Below are 21,701 nucleotides of genomic sequence, written 5' to 3' on the forward strand. Positions count from 1 at the left end.
CATTTATTAACTTTAATTGTCGTTACATGTTGTTAGACACCATCTTGTTAGACAACATTTAAAATGCTGTTACGGATTTTTTTATATTAAAAACAGTTTCTATAAATAACCGCTTTACATGAGGCTCGCCAGAATAGGGAAATACCAACACAGAAGAAAGCACATTGCTCGTTGTGCATATGTATAGAATGAAACGTAGCCGACGTAAACGAGAGATTTAAGTTCAATTAAAACTGTATTACAATGTACAGGTATATTGCACACCTTAAGCAGTCTCGTCGACTCGCAGTATATTTTGTATTTGTTTCTTACCAGAATAATTAGCTTCAGTTCGATTACCGAGATACTATCGATACAGAACATCTTTGCGTGCCGATCTTTATTTTCCATTTACTTGGTTTACCATTAAATCAGATTAGATTGCTATTTAAGGGAGGGAGTGTGCTCATTATTTTTCATTTTAGTTCTTCGTGAATCGGGCTATATTAACACGTGATTTATAACTTCAATTTAATCTTTAACGGTTTTTGCGGTACACTTGAAAGATTACTTTATGAAATATGACATTAATGCGAGCACTTTCACTAGAAATACAGTACCACAATTTTATTTAAATAATCTTTATTATATTATGAGTGTTCTAGTGTGTTATATGAAATAATGCACGTTAATTGACTGAACTTTGCCGCAGAAGATAATTCTTTGTTTTTAAAAATGTCGATAAATATGCCGATATTTCGTTAATACCTCATTGCTCACATGGAAGAATATTATTTGTATTTAAAATTGAGAAATTGGAAATGATATTTATAAATCAAACAGTAATGGCACCATAAATGGTCTTAATGGCGTATACAGACAGACAATAATAACAGATATAAAGTTTCATTTCTTAGGCCTGGTTGCACCAACGTCGCTTAGATTTAACTTTAGCTTCTAAGGGAAACATTTGGAAAGCGACGAAGAGTGAATTAAGCTATAACGGTTAAAATTACGTGACGTTGGTGAAACCGGGCCTTAGTTATTTTTAATTAAACGTTACTTTATTAATAAAAGTAATAAAAGTTTAATGGTCATGTTATTTGTTGAAAAGCTAGGTCCCAGTGAGAAATGATTCGTCGATCGACGTCGAAATGATGTCGAATCGACGTCAATTCGACGGTGTCGATGTCGATTCGACGTCGATCGACGAATTATTTCTCACTGGGGTAATGCTATTTAATACATACATAAATGTATAATTAAAATATGTAAACTTCAACTATATATATATAGAGCATATAATAGTTCAACGTATATGAAATTCATACATAAATAATAAGATGTAGAAAATTCTACTGCACAAAATCGATCTTAAATTGACTGAGAATTCTGCAATAAAATATAGATATGTGACTTTTATTATTTTTTTCTAATGGCCATTTGAGATAACTTGGTTAAGCGTGTTACCGCATAACCGAAAAGTGAATTCAAATTTAAAGCGGATTATAAATACATTATTTATTAATGAAGGCTAGATTAGAATCCGGCGTACAGTTAAGAAGCTAGAACTTTGCGTTGCGACTTCATGATTACATTTGAAAAATTTTAAATCGATTTTAAACATCCGTAGATATACATGTTTTACAAACGCGTAAATGCATTAGTTTATTAGTTTAATCTATATCTGTTGCAAACTCGAATGAATATTCAAAAATATTTGAAAAAAATGAAAGTTATTTTTACATACAAACTTTTTCAAGCTTTATTTGTATTATTTTATCCGTGGACCTTTTAACTAATTTTTAATAAAAATTTGTAGAGTATATCTCTCTATCGATTATATTCATCTATTTTTTAACAATTTAAATTTCGCTACGTAACGACTTTCGATTAGCAGAAAACTGTGAATCAAAAGTTCATATCTTTCCGTATAATAATTTCAAAAATAGGTCAGCTAAAATTTTCATAAAGAATATAAGAGCCAAGACAGGGTGTTAGCGTCGAAATGATTTAAATTTTTTAATTTATTGCAAAAAATTCACCTCAGCCAGGGTTTGAACCTGACCTCCCTCTTACTAGGCGGGCGTCTTATCAATTTGACCAACGAGGCATGTGGTAATATTTATCGCAATAAATAGTCTTTTAAAGAACCACATGCCTCGGTGGTCGAATTGGTGAGACGCCTGCCTAATAAGAGGGAGGTTCAAACCCTGGCTGAGATAAATTTTTCGCAATAAATTTAAAAATTAAAATCATTTCGACACCAACATCCTGTCTTGGGCTCTTATATCCTTTATTACTTCGTATTTGTGATTTCACGTCAGAGCCTTTTAAATTTTATTTGTTGAATTTATTGCGTTTCTATTGTATTATAAATCATATAGCAAAACCTTTAACATATAGCGTGCTGCTTAAAAACACATACATTCTAATAAAATTACAAATTTATTGCGCGCTTTTTTAGTGTACAGGAGAAATTTATTATTTACAAATAGCGCGTGACGTAAATAGCTACACGAATTAAATGTCCGCTGTCGTTTTCAGCACTTTTAAATGTAGAAATCTTTCGAGTATATGAAATTGATATCTGTGAGTTTCAAAATCTTGATTTAGCAACTTCTTTTACGGCAAAATTCATGAAAACATAGCGGATGTTAGTGAATATATAATAACTTTCTTGCATTTGGAAGTACAAATCTTCTTTTATGAAGAAGAAAGAAATCTAGGTTAAAATAGAGATCGTACGATCGAGTCTCACTTCTCGCACAAGTTTCATATAAAAATGGTGAATTTTATATACATGTATTTCATTTCTGTATTTGCGTAAATTTAATGATAATAATATATTCATTGAACAGTACAGTGTTGGACAGAATGATTGCGACACTTTCTTTAGTGAGTTTAGAAACGCGCATTTAGATTCAGGTTTGCGTTTCAAAACATTTTCTCTGAGGAAAATTTTGCTTCAGAAATAGATTGAAAATGCTCAAAATAGTTTCCGAATGGCCATCGAGTAAAATATTCAGTTAAGAGATCTATTAGATAATAATAAATTAACATATAATACATGAAGAGAGACACCTAGTATCTTTATACTACGTATCGGGCGATTAGTATTCATAATGTGATTTATTTGTGAAATTAGCGCTTTACTATGATAGCGACATTTGGTTTGTCAAATGAGCAAGATTAAGAGATCGCTTTACTGCACGGCTATATTCCTAAATGAGCAACGGTGACTGACGATGCATGAGGGCACTCATTGTACTGACAGACGTGCGCAATGTACCTGATCTTGTAAACGACCGCTTGTCGCGGATCATGAATCGAGCAATTCGCAATAATTGACAGATCTTATTCATCTCTCTCTTCGACGAGGTACTGTACGATGAGACTTATACAAAGTTTAATAAAGCTCACTCTTGAATATGCGCGCGCGAATGAACTTCGATATAATTAATGTAGCTCGTTACTCCGATGAAAAATAGGATGTAGTCGTAGTTTTAACAATTAGCAAAGGAATTTTTTTTAAAGGAAAAACATGAATGCGCATTTGGAACGATATTGTTTTCTAATAATGTGCTCTGCCATTTTTAATGTGAGCATTTTATATTGAGTTACAACGGTGCAATTATTGAATATAACATTTCTGAGATTATTACGTTTGCACAGGATAACAGCAAACCAAGATTACAAAGTTCAAATTCTGATATAGCTTTAATGTGACAGAACGTGTAAAGAAAAAATACGATAATCGTAGTCTGAAATTACTTTTTTGGTGAATATTAAAGCTTGTGTATTGAGGAAAGAAAAATAGATCGCAAAAGGTCATGAAAGAATTATAAACGACTGGTTGTGCCGTTAACTATTAATAACTCATTTATCGCGGCTCTTCGGATTTCGAAATGTTTCCGAAAATCCGATAGAATAAAATATTTGACGTAAAATTGAATATGCAAATATCGCATAGGACAACATCGATTTTGTTAGGTGAGAGAAATACTTGAGTACACATTAAATTCCGGACTATAGCGACGTGATGATGCACGTACCGTGCTATAAACTGTTGCTAACTTACTTCGTATCATCACGCGTAGTTTCGTAAGTATACTACCCCGTCTCGAAAATTTTCTTTGAAGTAGTAATTGGCTTGCTTATTAATGGCCTCTTAGAAGTTTCTAAGCTTGATGAGCGGGCCGTCTATAAAGCTGAGCTTAATGAAAGGAATTTTGTTATTTATTGTACAAACAATCTTGTCACTTTCACAAAAACGTTTATCTCATTATCGTAATAAATTTCACTGCAAATATTTTGAGGATCGATATGAGGGAATCAGTAAAAAATGGTTATACGGATCTATATTAATTGATCCAATGATGAGTCCTTATAATAGATACTGTGAAATCGTTCTTTTTCGTCAGAAGAGAAATAAATTTACTCGCTCGCCTGCATTTCGAATCTTCGAAACTGTTACGTAGAGACGCAGCAGAAACGATTGTCCGACAATGAGTCTTTCCAGCTTGACTTCCAAGAAGAATTACTTGGTAAACGTCTAGTCGCATTTTCTCAATTTTATTGCGGCGCAATGATGTAACGGCGCGCGAGGATTTCGAATGGTCTTACTCTTTCAAAATCGAGAGCGCACGAGAACATTGTAGAATTATAAAGCGGCCAGGCTTAGTCCTCGCTTGACCCGCTTACGTTAACTCGCGCTATTCACTGCCGAGTTTCTCGAGTACTTTGCAAACTTCGGCGCGCACGTAGGTGGGCTGTAAGTATAAGTACTAGTAAGTAAGTAAGAGTATGTATACCGCCGTTTATACGTAGAGCGTTCGCGCGATAGCGTGATACTTAAGTCGAGGACGTTCACGTGTTACAGATTTACCCAGATTTGGCCAACCGTTGAGCAACCTCACAGTCTCGGTGGGTCGCGAAGCCGTTTTCACCTGTACCGTCGAGGGTCTCGGACCATACAAGGTGAGACGTAACATTATAGCCCCGGCTATCCTATTTCCACGCGCGATTGCAACCATACATTCCACTGTGCTGCCGTCGCAATTGCACGCCGCGTTGCGCGCGCTGATGTCTCCCCGTATATGATTGGGGCTGGTTTTGACATTAGACCGTGGAAATTTCACCGGGCACCCGTGACAAATTGTAACGCGATATCATCTGTCGAATCTTGAAACTCTCCTCCTTTTAATCGATATAACTTTTATCGATTCGGTTCTATAAGAACTCTATCGCAGAGTCAACGCGTGTTCACTGGTTACTTGGACTTTTCATTAATTCCATTTGTAAGGGAAGAAGACAATTTGTAACTCTCACCCCAAATCAATTTTATTGCAATTCGCAATTTACATAGGTTTAATGTGGGCGGTTTTCATTTCCCTATTTGGTCAACCCCGTAAATATGAGATGAAAATCAGATAGCGGGAGTTTGCAGCAAGTTCACTGTGCTAATACAGATCCTTATCTCTAAATTACGAAATCACGCCGGTTACTCTCACGCCGGCACATAGATACGGTATAATTTGCGATTTAGAAAATTGGTGCTAAGACGCTTTGAGCGGCGCGGCGACGTCATTACTGAACTACGTTCGCAAAGTTCTACAGGGACGGGGAAGTTAACAGACAGGACAAATAAATTCAAGGCATAGGATTGGAGCGCGAGGATCACGGTGCATATCTGGGCAACTCCATTTAAGTAGAAATAAAATCCCGTGGGGTGTGAGTTCAGCAGTTTGTTAAGCGGCTCCTCTCTGCCCCTCCCCCCCCTCTCTCTCTCTCTCTCTCTGTCTCTGTCTCTCTCACCCACCGTCTTTCGGCCAATCGTTTCTCTATCCCTCGTCATCTCTCGCCCCTCGTTTTCTACTTGTATCCTACTCTCTCGGCGAGAGATCGGAGGCTTCTCTCGTGGAAATACCCTCTTCGATTCTCCTCTCTTACCAGAGCCGGTACCGCGTATGGAGGAGTTATAGTTTTATAGATAACGCCAACCTCGCGACCGTGGAAATGTTTTCGCGATAAAAATGCGCGAAATTGTTTTATGGCATCGTGGGAATATGTATGCGCGTATGCGCGTGTATACGTGCGCGTACGTGCAGGTGCGTTCGATCGCGCACGTTCGAACGGAATCGATGCATTATCCTTACGGTTGGTCAACGGCACCTCTGCGGAAATGAAAACGGCGAGTCACATTGGCCGCCGCGGTACTCGCGAAAAGCGTTTGGCGAAAATAATAAAAAGCGCGTGCCACTTTGCTCGGACGGGACACAAAGGGGCCGCGCTTTCGATAATCGATGCCGACGACGGCCGCCGCGGAATTAACGCTTTTTAACGTAACTTCGTTTTAGCACACGGCACTCGCACACGGCGCGGTCATAACCGATACCGCGTGATTGGTTCTTTGCGCCGGCGGTATCGCAAATCCTTTCGCATCGTTAATAATAAGTTATTAATTTTCCCCGATAGGACACGCGATTAAGCGGAGTGCGGACTCGCAGCATTATTGTCTTGACAAACGTAAATATATCCTCAAATAATAACGATGCGAAGAGAACGTACGATAGCGTAACGACGATGCTGACATCGAGTAGTTTATTTATATTTCAAGTTGCAACATGAGTAATGGTGGATTTTATGTACAGTGACTCCTGAGAGAGGGAAGGAACTTCTCAGATATTCTCCGGTGCTTTGAAATAATAAAGCGTCTTATTACGACTCGTAAGGTGTTACGACTCGCGCCGCGTTATGTAGTACATGACGGCACCAATTCTGCTAATTAGCAACAAACATGTCACTTATACGTTATGTCTTGTACTTCTTCGTATCATTGTCGTTCCAGTAGTTGTTATTTATGCACTAACCACATTTCCGGTATCAGCTAATGAATACATTACTTTAGGAATTGAGAATTGGAAAATATTTTGTTTTCGAAATACGCTTTTGAAAACGAGATAAAGGACCGATATAAGTAATTGAAGAATTTAATAATTTGTCATTACGTTAACTTGTTAATATATAAAACTAATTAAAAAATACAATTAATATATTAAATTAATTGTTAAAAGTTAAAATATAAAGTTAAAAGTAATTTATATATATTTCAAGTTATATTAAAAGTTAAAATATAAAAAGTTATATGTTTGCAACATAATAAGTATTTGTATATATAATTGTTCTTAAAGACAATTACAAGATAAATTGTGTAATTTCAGAATTGTGTTGAAATGTTTGTATCAGATACGATTATGCTATTTTACACAAAATTATTAAATGACAGTTAAATCTTGACATAAACGTACTGTACAAATATGGATGTGTCGGCTAGTTGATTATAATTAAAAAATTGTTGGAAACTTTACTCAGAGATTTGATATTTCAGGATTAATTAATGCACACAACTTGTCAGTGATCCATTATATTTGCTGTAACTTACCGTGCAGTCTACATGGCACACGTTACTGAGAACTCTAATTTTTCTTTAATCTTTGCTTAAATAGTATTGATTAATTAAAAATCTTAGATAAAAGAGACTTCTAATTAATATGTTAAATAGTATTATAAATTAAATGTACCAGCAATTTCCGTTTAAAATATTTTTAATCAATTTTTACGTAACACTGGTTTACTTATTTATGAAAAGTTATATAAACTTTATTATCCCTTTCTAACAAAGAGATATTACCGGCTTGAATGTTGTTAATGTTATATAGTTGAGACCTCTTTTCCGTGATGCTGATTGGTTTTCTCGAAGTGCGATGTGCTTTACTTTTCTTTTAGATTCATGTCATGCTTCAGCTCGCATGTGAATTTTGACAGTTGTGCAAAAATGTACTTACAGAAAGTTAGGAACTAAACAAAAAGTGTAAGAAAAAGATGTTAAAATTAAATATCTAATTGAGCGAAGGAGAATGAAAGAAATTCTTCTAATGAGATACAACGATAACTAACCTTCTTTTTAAAAAGTTATATAAGAGTTTTAATTATTAACGTTATTCGGCGATGCTAATTTTCTCGCTTGGCTTTCTGCTGCGAGTAGCTGTCAGTGCGGAGATAATGTAATATGTATTTTGACAGAGTGTGAACGTCAGATTACGTCTTCACATGAAAAAAATTTTAATATGTGAAAATCATAAATAAATATAAATTAAAATTGAATAGCGTGCGCAATGCTATTTCGAATAAAGTATTTAATACCAATTTATATAATTATTAAAGTAAACAATTCGATAATTTTTGCTCATAATGAAGATATGTAATTTAGTAATATACATTTGTATGCATCAACTATTGAGGTAAAATCTCTAATCTTAGTAATTAGAATTTAAGTAACAACAATTTTTGTTTCGAAACATTTTCTCGATTAAACAGAATTAATCGTTAATTTAATCAATACCAATAAGTCCGCGGAATAATACGCAAAACGTAGCAACAGTCACGGAACAAAGTAATGTACAATAAAATATTAAGTACGGAATCCATTGCGTAGGCAGGCCAACGAATTCTCAACGTTTATTTGTTGTTTTTCACTCGGCGCGGTATCGTACGACGATTAGGCGGGCCAACGAATTCTCAATGTTTTTTTGTTGTTTTTCACTCGGCGCGGTGACGTACGATGTTTTTGCGTGCCATCGTGTAGCTGAAGGTCGCCGAGCTCTCATTCGCTCGCCGAACGTCGGGCCGGCAGGCAGCAGCGAGAGTCGCTCCGTGTGTCGTATTACTTTTGCGTTATCGATTTCCAAGACACGATCGCGATGAATGTGAAGATAAAACGCTATTGATTTGTACACGTTTAATATTAATAAATAACGTTCATCGACTAAATATTATATCAACGTAGATTTCACGAGACTAACTCATCTAATTGTAAAATATGAATGTAAACTGTGGTAATTTGTCCCGATTACATCTCGTTTACGCACCGTGCTTTTAAATTATCTGTCGATTTCGTATAATTTGTTTCATTTTCGGGAAAAGAGGAAGAAATTTGTACGGCTGTCGCATTCGCGCTGTAATTCGCTCTGTCGTTTTTCGCCAATTCAAAAGTGATTTATCCGTTCTGCCGAAACAAAAATGCAAGTTGTTAGTTTGTATAATTTGTACGACAATCACGAGATATCTGTTAATAAGATTTCGTGCGTTTTGCGGTATTTCACATCGCGTACGGGAGTGCCCGAAATTTCGCGCGATCGATGATTTTTGCGAGTGAGTGTTGTGTGAGTGCAACAAGGAAATCTGAGAGGAAGAGGAGGAGGCTTGGGAAGTATCGGGCAACGGCGGAGCAAGGGGTGAGGTGAGTGTTTTACATTTTTATAATATTTATAAAATTCTGTGAGTTTATATTTAAAAGGAAGACTATTTTTTCGTATTCTATAATTATTTTAATAAATAGCTATTTTAAAAAATATAAAATAAATATATTTAATAAAATAATTTCGATTTTACATAATTATTGTATAATAATCATATACATATTTGTATTTTTACAGTTGAACGTATATAGTTAACAATGTACAACTCTGGTCTTGCGAATCGTATCAGTGAGTTATAAATTACTTAATATTTTAAATTGACGTTGCGCATACAATACCTTTTTTGCATGTATACAAATTCTTGGAAATATACAATGCTTAACTACAAACTGCGCGCGCGAAGCGCGCGTTTTGTCATTTCTAGTAATTTATAAAAATTACAAATTGAAAGTGCTTTATTAATTAAACATTTCATTGAAAAATTAACAGGATAAGTTCGATTATTCTTTTTCCGTAAGAAGTAATATATCTTTGCCCAAATCTTATCAGAAAATAAGATTCGCCTGATGTGCATGTAGCTATAACATTTTCATTTCTACCTTATGAAGTGCGGAAATAAGCGTGCTTCAGAAATAAAACGATTTATGTATTATCCGGACTCGCCGGCAAATTTTAAAATTTTATTAAAGGACCGAAATTACTTCCTGCGGAAGTGGGAACAGTGTAAGGAAAGGAGGCACCCCAGCAAAGTATTTTTACGGTCCTAAATCTAATTGAAGCTGGGCCCTCGAAACTCGTTGGGTTTCCCGAAGATTAGCACTCGGGAATTTTTCTTTTAAATAATCCGTGATTTCAACTTTATGTCAACGTGCGCTTTTTTTATTCCGTTATTCCGAATAAATGTAGAATCGCGCATAGCACGTAATATACAAAGTAATATTTGAACAAAACGCTATATCCAAAATATGAAAATTATTGGTTTGTTTGCATCCCGAACGGATTGTCGAAATGTATCGTTTTCAATAACAATGTTAAAATATAATTGAGACTTATGCCATGTCAACATTAATTGACTTCTACAAATACGTTAAAGTACTGTGCCGGAGCAACTTGTATGTTCCGCAATTTTCTATAATTGCCTCGTTGCATAACTTTTACCTCAAGCACCATGTTTGCATCTATTGGCAAAACGTCCATATGTTATATTGTGAGTGTTTGCAACTGCCCCATCAGATTACGAGTTTGATCTCGCAAGAGCCAACCGTGGCTGCCAAATGGTTATACACCGTCATGTGCCATCTATTGCTACGCTGCGAACAAATCTCATTTTCCAGGCAAAATTTTATTTCCTTCGAAATTGCTTGTCGGAAATAAGCATAATTCTCCATGGAGCCTGTATTCGCACCAGATACAATTGCCTACGTATCTATAACTAAATATGCGAATTACGTTTACATCAACGGACTAATAGATAAAGAAAAAGACGCACGATGGGATTAGAATGAAAAAGTCTTTCGAAGTTTCCCACACTTTCGTGAAAAATAATCTTGGTGTCGGTTATCTATTACGATAAGACGTCAAACTTAGCGCGACCTTATACGGGCTGTTTCGCGTCGAGTAATGCAACGCTTACGACTAATATTCTCCCGAGGGAGCAAACTCTCGAAATCATTACGGCCTGTTGCAAACGTATTGTGTACTTCCGCGCTAGCATTCGGCAAATTGCGCATCCACGAGAGGCACGGTTACGCGGAATATTCCACAATCCCTTGATGATCCTTGATTACTCGGTAGTCCTTACCGACACGACGCGCGATTTCCCGCACATATCTGACGTCGGCTCTAATGTGACGGACTTTGGATCAAGGTGCTTAACGTTCAGGAGAATGCCGGCATATCTAACGTTTCTCTCTCTCTCTCTCCGTCTCCCTGGCGGTCAATAGTCGGAGAGAGAAAGCCGACCCTGACGCGAGGGCACGGGGGAGAGCAGCCCGTCTTCGTGCTCGCCTCTGTGATTGTTCGTGCAAACAAACCGCAGTATTAATTATTCGCGATACTGGCGGTTGCATTGAACGCGGCTGCAGTCGGCCGGATATCCTAGGAAGAAGCCGATGTTGGAGGAGTTACGATCTTGTCGACGATAATTCCTGAATCCCGAAGGGTGGGGGGGGGGGAGGGAAGGATACGGCGCTGCGGGGGTCGGCTGAGATTTCCTCTCGAGAGTAACGGCGCGTCAATGGTCAGGGTCGCCGCTTCTATTTCGCTGAATCCTCCTCCTTTTCGCCTCTTGCCAACTTTGTTTTCTCTCTGAAACACACATGTGCACGAACACGAACTTTCGCCTCGTTCGCCTCGTCTTCCATTGCACTTGGCGCCCGCACTACCTTCCGATAACTCAATTGTTCATTGTCGCTTTTCCCGCGATAAGTTTTCGGGGCTCACCGAGTGAGCGAATTTGCGCTAAACTTGCTGGCACGAGGATTCGGGGTCCTATATGCCGGATAGCGCGATTGTCCGATGACGAGTTAATTCTGTACGCGAGCGGAAAGCGAGAATGACCAGCACGGAATTCAACAGTTACGGTTTAATCACCTCTCTCTTACTCGCTATCTTCCCTTGCTTCTCAAGCTTACCGCACCTCCCAACGATCCCGCATTCCCTCGGTTTAATACTCTCTGCTGCACGAAGGTGGGCCGCCGATATTAATATCGCGAGAGCACTAATTGTTCCAGCCAAATACGTGGAATTCGCGTTTGGGGGCGCGGAGCGAGATCCCGAGATGCTCTTTGCGTTACATGCACGTTGTGTGTTGCGCCACATCGATCGAGGGAACTATTATATTTGGAGTGGATTATAAGTGGGCGAGATCGGAAACGCGTTTCCTTCCGTTTACGGATACCGGTCTGAGATGCAAATTTGAATTTACCCTTCGATTCAGGTGCATCGTCGGTGCATCGACATGCGCCACTATCACGGCGCTTGGAATACTCGCCACGTACAAGAATACGCTGCATAAAAGTGCAATAAAGTCGACGCGCCGGCAATACGCGCTTAATCGACGTGGCGCACTGAAATACATAATGTTTGTTAGCATAATATACATTATATCGGATGCTAAATATAGCGATCCGGAGAATTTACGTTCACTTTAACGTTTTATTAAGTACTGGCAACGAGAAAAGGGGCGAGGGCATTTTTTTTTCGCGAATATATCGCGAATATTAAACCCATTTGTCGGGTCTTTCGACAGCGGTAAATTTGTTCAACGGCGGATTAATCTTGGTGCATGCATAACACGAAACAAATGCTATTTCTAATCTGGTGGTACGAATACATATTTCGTAGAACTTATAGATTAAACAGCATCAGCGAAATTGTCCCATTATTTGTTTCGATATCGTTAAAGTGTCGCGGATTTTTATCATAGATTATAAAGGGGGCAAACATAGCTGGGTAATATTCTGTAGAATGCATTTCGAAAGTCTCGCTTATCTCTGCAATAGTCGTGCACGAAATCGAAAAAGACGGCGGCACTTTCTTCTTGGCTCTCGCCAACAGATGATGGCACTTGTAAAGTTCAAATCTCGCGTATAGCTGCTTGAGGGTGAGATCGTACTTTTGTACTATCGGTCATTCGAAGTAACTGTTTCAAGTATCGCGCGACGTAGCTATATAATACAGGTTTCGTTTCCCGTGCCGAAAGCAGGATGATCTTATCTACACGCAATTACTTATGTAATTACAATCTTATATAATTACGTCTACACGCTCTTGCGCTATTCGGTATTTCGCGAAAGAGACAAATAAATATATTAAATGGAATATAAATCAATACTAAACAGTTTTAATTATCAATGTGAAAAAGTTAATCGACGCAACTGGCAATTCTAATTAGAGAAAATTCTTTTGCGAAAAATATTACCTCAGTCCAGGGTTTGAACCTCGACCTCTCTACACTCTAGGCGGGCGTCTCACCAATTCGACTGGTGTGTAGGAAGGTCCAGGTTCAAACCCTGGCTGAGATAATAGTTTTTGCAAAAAAATGTTCTCTTATTAGAATTGCCAGTTGCGTCGTTTAACAATTTTTCTACGTTGGTGGATTATATATGGCGACAATAAGCCTTTATTCTTGTTAATTTTATTTATATTTGAGATATCATGAGCGCTTTTTTAATTCTCTTCGTCTTGTGCATTCTTTCACCAGTTTAGTATTGGTCGAACAGTCTTGCGTTATATTTGTTTTCTTTTCTGGGAAATCGTTATCGGTTTCTTAGGATTTGTCATCCTGCTACCATCTTGCATCATCTGTGTTCGTAGGCCTTTTCTGTTTTGAAAAACAACGTTTTATCGTTTCATGCTGTTGCCAGGAATTTTGATGCGAACAGTATGTCGAAAGTAATAAAACATTTACCACAAATGACTAAAGAGTCCTCGAATGTCCAAAATAGATGCAGTCGAATTCTTACAAAGCGACGAAAAAACGAACATTACATGCACACACACACAGCTATCTATAAAACAAATTTCTTAAAGCTAATACATTAATAATATCAAACAAAAATATACTTGACGAAATGGGTTTTCAGGTCTCCCGATTCGTTTCTAGGTTTCGGTAACTTTTTCGGTATCCGCTGAGAGCTTCGGGTTACACCGAGAAAGATTTCTGATATTTCAGTCAAACGAAGCGGACACAGCGATCCTCTGCTAATGGACTCGTGCATCGTTGGACATGCTCAACAAGATTGGCTGCACTCGATGCAACCGTACTTATTACGACGGAATGATATTATCGAATGTGAAATATCTGAAGAAACTCGCGTTATCAATTCGCCCTCTTTCTCATGCCACCCTTCCACCCCCCCCCCCTCGTCTACCGCGAGTGCATGTGATAGGATACGCGTCTCAATTTCATTCGGTATTGCCGGGGCTCTCTCACGTGCATTACGATGCAGCAGTCGCTGCAACAGCAGCAACGGCAACTGCAGCTTGTAATCTAGAAGCGGAGAACCGTGAGAATCGAAGGGTGAAGATGAAGCGCGGAAGTAGTCACGGAAAGTGGGGTAACGTTTCCTCGACGCATATCTATACGTATACACGGAATTTCTGCACACGCGCCCCTGCAAAGCAGTCGCTGCTTGTACGAAAACAGCTGGCTACGGAAGGAAGCTTACCCCATTTCCGACCTTTCATCCCGCTTACTGTTTTTCCCTCCCGTCTCTCTTTCTCCCTCGCGGCCGTGCACGGCAGATTCTCTTGTCCCCCGAATACGTTGCGATTTCGAGCGGCCACGCGGTCGTAAAACCACGTGCACGGCAGCCATCGCGCGGAGTTAATTGAACTTTATCACGTCAAACGATTCGGCTCGGCGAAATTACTTCACAGTTGTTTAGTTTCGGATCGCGTGGATGGACGGTGGGTTCGATTGAGTGTGGTCTACTATCAATAGCGTTATATTCATCCGCGGCGGATGCAGCTCTTCTGCCATTTTATTGCGCGGCCGGTGAGAGTTTTTTTAAAGATCGTAAAAAAACTCGGCCCTCCCAACATTGGTTGATAGAGATGGGAAAAAATATCGCGATGGCCTTTTATTATTTCGCTGTTTGTAATTGTTGCACGGATATATCATTCGAGTATATCAGCCGAGTTCGAATTATGAGGAGTTACTGCTATTGAAATTACTAAATAGAATCCAATACCTAATGTACCTTTGAAAACGATATAATCGACGTCTCTCTCTTTCCCGGGGATCGATACTTCTAGATTCTCGTGTAAAAGCGTATTTTAATGGTTCTAAAGAAAATTACAAACATATATATTTTCTCGTTATTACGAGATTACACGTAATCATTCTGAGCACAATACGTTTAATTCAGTATTTGCACGATGACGGTATAAATTTTAAAAGTGGTCAGAAAACGTTAAACTGTTTTGATTTTGTACTTTTAAAAATAGCAGAAAAGAAAAAGACACTGTACGTACGAACGGCGCGATATAAATAGAAGCTTCTACGCATTAAGTAACATTTTATTATTTGCTTCAGCGAGCTGCTTCCATCAATACTTTTCTTGCATAATTGTATTAAAATAAATAAAGTATGAGATAAATATTCCAGCAGCATATTACTTATTGTTAACTGTAAGTAAAGAGCATTGTCTCTACCTTAGTAATGCCATGTCGTGATAATGGCGCTCTCCTTAAACATTCATTAGAAAGAAATCATAAAGCTACACAAGGTAATGCAAAAATATAATATTTATGAACGGAGGAATAAACTCGACGTCACAGTACAATGTCTTTAGAAATATATTATGGTTATATTTAGAACACGGAGAAAAATTTCTATCGGATAAACCAATTAAATAGCGTTTCCGATTATTAATTCTTCCGATTACGTTTTCCGATTAAATTATGGATAACATTCGATAAAATGCAGTTATCGATGCAATCCGATAGAAAAACCAATTATATTTTTCATCGGATGTACAATTGAATTGGATACATCCGTTTGTTATCATGTAATTGGATTATCCGATTATATTTAATCGGACATTTTTCTCGGTGAACTAAAATAATTCGACACAGTATTGAAACATACGTCTTTTGTTATACGCATAGCGTATAACAAAAAACAGATATTGCATTGCAAAGAAATAAGTAGATTAACAGCTATAGTAGATCTTGCGCATATATTTACTGAGAAAAAAATGTCTGATTAAATATAATCGGAAAATCCAATTACATAATAACATACGGATATATCCGATTAAATTGTATATCCGATGAAAAATATGACCGGGTTTTCAATTAAATTTCATCGGTAACTGCATTTCATCGGATGTACCCATAATTTAATCGGCAAAATTAACCATCGGAAACGCTATTTCATTGGTTTATCAGGTGGAAAATTTTCTCAGTATTCTGGTGAGTTATCCTATAGCGTGAATTCGATATATTATCATGTACCAGAATCTCAAGACGAATTGGCTACGGAGACAGTTGGTATTTTTACAACTTTGCCGGAAATTATTTTGCCGAGGCTAAAAGGATTGGGGAAGTTTCGCGTGAAGAATAAATCTTTAGACGGGGTGCGTGCGTGCAATGTTTCTCTGGTCGAGCTACGCAGCAGGAGTAATGAGCGATCAAGAAACTGCAAGATAAATGTCTATGGAGAATATTGGGCAATGGATGGTTGGTGAGATAAAGAATGATCGTTTGGTCAATATTACTTCACGTTGTGATGAAAAAGTAACGAAAAGGGGGTGTAGATATAGATTGTACGCCTCATACCTTGCGCTATCACGTAATGAATAAAGTTGAATAAGAATTAGAATAACGTACAGTTAGTTGGCCGTAAAAAATTTGTAGACGAAATAAGTGTAAATGAGAACAGAGGCATAAATTTCAGTTAAGTCGGTAATGAATTCTCCGAAAAGAACAGGCATTTAGAACATATTCAGGATGACGGAGGTTCATTAGCTCGCTATTTAAAATTTGCTGGTGTATAAGTAGCGAAACTCAGTAGAGAGAATAAATTACTCTGTCAGATTGGTTCATTCTATACGTCATAATCGCTTGATTAATGATTCCGTCATTAACTATACCGTGTCGCATACGTATAAAATATGGTTATCGGTCTGCGAAATAAACGGCATCTCCTTGAACAAATTGTAACATCATCCGCAGGTCGCCGCGTCGAGCTTCCGCATTAAGGAACTTCGCAATTTTTCTGACATTCCCAAATGAATGCATTCTCCGACTTCGTCATAAGGAGGATTAACGGTACCGTTTGGAATTGCAACTCACATTAATTTATCGTCACTCTGAGAGCCATAGATACGCTAGAGGAGTCGATAAAGCGCGAAATAATGGTGAATTGCACTATCTGTTAAAGCATTTGCCAAGGTACTTGATCAGTTATCATTATAAATGCTTCTCGACAAGAAAATTCAAACTTATTATGATTCCAGCTCGTTATTTAAATTCGCCTTTTAATATTAAATTATAAATTTGGCGAAACAGAAATACATTTCCTTTAAATGAAATTTTTTAATTAAAGATACTTTCTTAGTTTATTATGCAAATTAACGCTATCTACTTACATAAAATCTATTTATTTAATCACAATTAGTTTTACGTTGCAATAAAACAATTTTATTTTTAGAGAATGAGAAATTATTTAATGGTTAATTTTAGTTGAGATAAGTGCATATGAAAGAAAGGAAAATTGCGTGAAAGATAAAATACTTACAAGTTTCATCTTTTAAAATGCTTTGTATACATGTGCAAATTTAATTAAGGTAGTTCTTTCCCAACTATGCTATGTTAAAATTGATCAATAAAGTTCACTAGACAATGAATTTTTTTAAATTAAATTCAAGAACAGATTTTGAGACACTATTGCTTCCCTTAGAATATTAAAAACCGATAAAATAAAACAGAGTTACAGAAAATAAAAGAGTATTATGAATTGCGTAGTGTTAGCAGGCGGTGACAACATCGCATTTCAACATAAATTGCGATAATTTGTGAAAAGATATTTTAATTATCATAATGGAAAATCAGTTACGATATAAAGAGCATTTTATAAAAATAAAAGTGTTAGAACAGAAGTGGAAACGCAAAGAACACAACCAAAAAACAAAGAGAATGGCATAACCTACGTTGTCACATCCGCAAAGCATTATCGTGCACGAAAAAGTTCATTTTTCTTTGGATTTATCATACTCTGAAACAATACGGTCAGCGTCGTTGAAATTTAAACATGCACTTCTTTAAACATTCAACTACTTTTGCTCGATTTTTGTTTGAATCCTTTTTACAGATTTTTTGCTACTGACAAATACATGTCCAAGTGTCAGGTTTTCTACCTCAGCAGCCAATGGCGATAAGCGAAATGTTAAAAACAGTTAACTTGAAGTGATTATATCTCGAAAACTATATGGTACATCAAACCCAAATTTTACACACATACGTAGGTATTAATATCTAAATTAGTTTCGCTGCAAGTTTAAAGAAAATCTGTAACTTTATTATTTGTGACCTAACTACTTTAATACTCTTCGCCGCATTACGATATCACTTGGTCTCGTATGAATATAGCGTCTATAAAAAGCTTGATGAAAACTCTTTCTATTTGTCTCGTCATAATAATTCATATGTTAACGCCCGATCCATCGGCTGCCTTATCCAACGAAGGCAAATATCTGAAACTCTTCTACCGTTTATTTTCTGTCTCCTCTCGGATGCAAGGTGCATCATGCCGGCGGCATATCTGCGCGAAACGTATGCAACCGCGCCTGAAAATAAACCCAGGCTGAAACGTAGTGAGCTCGAAAAATGCGAAACGACATTGGCTGGGATGGCGGCGGTAGGGACTTTGAGACGAAGGTATGACATTTTCGTAAGCTTCTCGTCGCACGGCGCGTCGGAGTCGCGGGTGACATTTTGTGGGTGAAATGGCAAGACAACGAGCCGGCGAGTAAAGTAAAATGTCATTGTCGCGACTTGTCACACGCTCATTGGGAGATCTCACGGAGGAGGGGAGCGAACGGGAGAAACGAAAGTTCCGCTAGGAAACATGAAGACCGTAATTGAAACATTAAACATAGCTTCGATAATTACTCAGATACCGTCTAATAAATTATTGAGTGTCACTATTAGAGGCAGTCTCTGGAAATTGTGACAGGGTACGGATTTCAAAATGCAAATGTGATAAAGATAATTTCGTGACGAGTAATCAGTACAATTTGCCGCCAAATGGGTTTTGACGCAATCCAATTCGACATATCTCATTTCAAATACAAAGATTTATGCATCTTAAAATCAGTTCTAGAAATAAAAGGATTCTATTGTGTGTGCATACATTGTTGCTGACTCAGTTTCGCATTATTAGCCATACTCAGAGTCATACAAATGTATAATAAATTGCATGTTACAAGCATTTTTGTTATATCATCTCTATCATGAATTTAGTTTAGACTAAATTTATGTTTAAAGAAATTTTAGAAGTATATGTGTTTTTTGCTTTAGTTTTCGTTATTCCTTCCCTCTCTCTCTCTCTCTCTCTCTCTCTCTCTCTCTCTCTCTCTCTCTCTCTCTCTCTCATTTTCTTGTAATATTGAGATAATTTTTAAATAAAGTTAGAAATAGATTCGAATTATGTATGTACATTATAAAGTGCTCAATTAACGATATTGATCGATGCACGATTGCAATGGACCCTTGCAATAACAAGCGGAGGGAAAATATAAATAATGGTACGTACACTGCTATTAATTAAGAATCGTCTGTCCAAATTAATTTGCTCGCCGAAATAAGCGAAAGTACGTAACAGTTCTTATGTTAGTTCTATGTTAAGAAAAACTTAATTACATTTCATGAAATTAAACCTCGTTTTAATGAATATGAAATAAGTCAACGGCGAATGCACTAGCTATTAACCACGCTAGCAGTAATTGCCGTCTCCTTGTGAAATTTCGCGCGTCAGCGTCGTGTTCCAACTCGTCTACGCGAGAGACAAATTAAGAGAGAACCAAATGGTCCACCGGCGGTGCCGGTTTTTTCTGCACATACATCATTAAACTAGAATAGTGCCAAAGGAATGTCGCATACGGTATGCACGCGTTTCAAAGAAAACATGCTGATTTACATATACGTATATTTCATTAGCTTTCTTGGATCTGAGATGCGAAATTCACATAGCATCCTACTCGTAATTCGTCAATATTAACCAATGTTTATTACTTATATATTTTTATTTCTAATTTCTGCTAGTTACGAAATGTAATTATGTTCCTAATAATAATAATTATCGTCTATAAAAATCTCTTAGTGCTTATCATTTTATTAAATAAGCTGTATTTAAATATTACATTTATTATTAATGAAACATTTTTCAGAAATTCAGACGCAGGATAATATACGACTCTTTATGTGACATAATCTTTATGAGTTTTGCTTAAGATTAAATCTTCAAAGTAATTTCATATATTACGTGCAACATTAGCTCCTGTTATGCTATTCTAAAACAGTGTTTTAATAAATGAAATAAATGGTATACTTATCATAATCGACAAATTGAAAATTTACAAAGATGTAGTCAATATTCTGCATTGTACTGTGAATATTGTATTATCGAAAAAAATGTCTCGCCCGCGCTGTCTCACTTAACTGGAATATTACTCGCGGAGTTTTTATTTCGACCGCAAAACCCGATCTGGTTCATAATTCTGAGTACAGTCGCCGCACTACAAAGGCGCAAAAAAAGTGTCAGTTACAACGAAATTCCATTAGCGTCAGTTTTCACCGCTTTTAAGTATTTCCTTTGAATTTCTCTTGTGCTAAACCGCTCGACTGCAGTGCTTGCGCGGCGAGTTTACGTTCAAAGCAAAACGGAATAAGAGCGGATATATTTTTATGTCTACCCGACTTTCCGCTACACGATGCAACCTCCCGCGCGCGGCGCGCACGATTACAAATTATTAAACGCTTAACATTTCGCTATGGGGCCCAGAGTCCACAAGAATACTCGCGCGGACTTAGACATTAATGCTTTCTTCTGACAAAGACGAACCGCATGGCCGAATACAAACTCAATGGCCACTTCTTCGGTAGTACGTCATGTGGCTCCCCCTTTCAAAAGGGAAAATTAATGTGGACACCACGGAAAGATATGTGCACGAATTTCTTGGACCTCACACGCGGGCCTCGAATAACTGTCACTTTACAAGAAAATCCATTTTGTTACATCGCAAAATGTATGAAACAGTTAAAGGATTTGTAAATTAAATTTAGCCCTCCACATATATACCGTTATGATATTATAATACTATTTTGCAAGTATAAAATATGGAAGAAGAAATGAGATGAAAAGTAAAACCAGATTCTGTTGATTCAAGGGAAAAAAATTTTTCCGCTAATAAAAATATGTTTTCCAATAACGCGATTATGTCATTTGTAAATACTTTATTTTCTTGCATCCAATATTGCTTTTTATTTTATTAACTATTGTACACGCGCGCGCACACACATATCCACAAACACACGCGCACGCACACGCAAACACATACACACATACATATCGATGCTATGCTACAAGATAAGCAACGTCGTGTCTGACCCAGACCGAAACTGCGATGTTCTCCACTGCGTCAACGTCGAAGCTGAAATTGGAAAGCGTTTTACGACGATGGGGTCGGCAACATTGGTATGCGGCAAATATCCGGATTGACCGCGCAGTCTTCGGCGTATCAAAGCAATTGGTGTTACACGAGCGGTTGCGCCGCGTGAATTACTAAGCGCGATCTCACTAAGGATCGCGCCGCGAGCTTGAATCTCGGTCAGGAATAGGGCAATGGACCGGAACAAGAGGGGGTGAAACGGAGAAAGAAAGACAAGAGTTAGAGTGGCCAGGGAAGAGGGAGGGTAGAACGGGAGGAAGGGAGGGAAAAAGACAGGGGTCTC

The 21,701-nt window shown here is 37.5% G+C and overlaps 1 protein-coding gene across 2 annotated transcripts in view; it reads left to right on the top strand.

Moving 5' to 3' along the window:
* LOC105567824 (neurotrimin-like) overlaps positions 1 to 21,701 on the top strand; it is a 91,025-nt gene that overhangs the window by 32,508 nt on the left and 36,816 nt on the right. For both annotated transcript variants that reach the window (XM_012023024.1, XM_012023025.1), the window contains exon 2: positions 4,862 to 4,959. In XM_012023024.1, coding sequence (XP_011878414.1) covers positions 4,862 to 4,959 — 98 coding nt within the window. The remainder of the gene's footprint in view (positions 1 to 4,861; positions 4,960 to 21,701) is intronic.

Source organism: Vollenhovia emeryi, unplaced genomic scaffold, assembly GCF_000949405.1.
Source record: "Vollenhovia emeryi isolate VEMERY1.0 unplaced genomic scaffold, V.emery_V1.0 DF939134.1, whole genome shotgun sequence".
NCBI lineage: Eukaryota > Metazoa > Arthropoda > Insecta > Hymenoptera > Formicidae > Vollenhovia > Vollenhovia emeryi.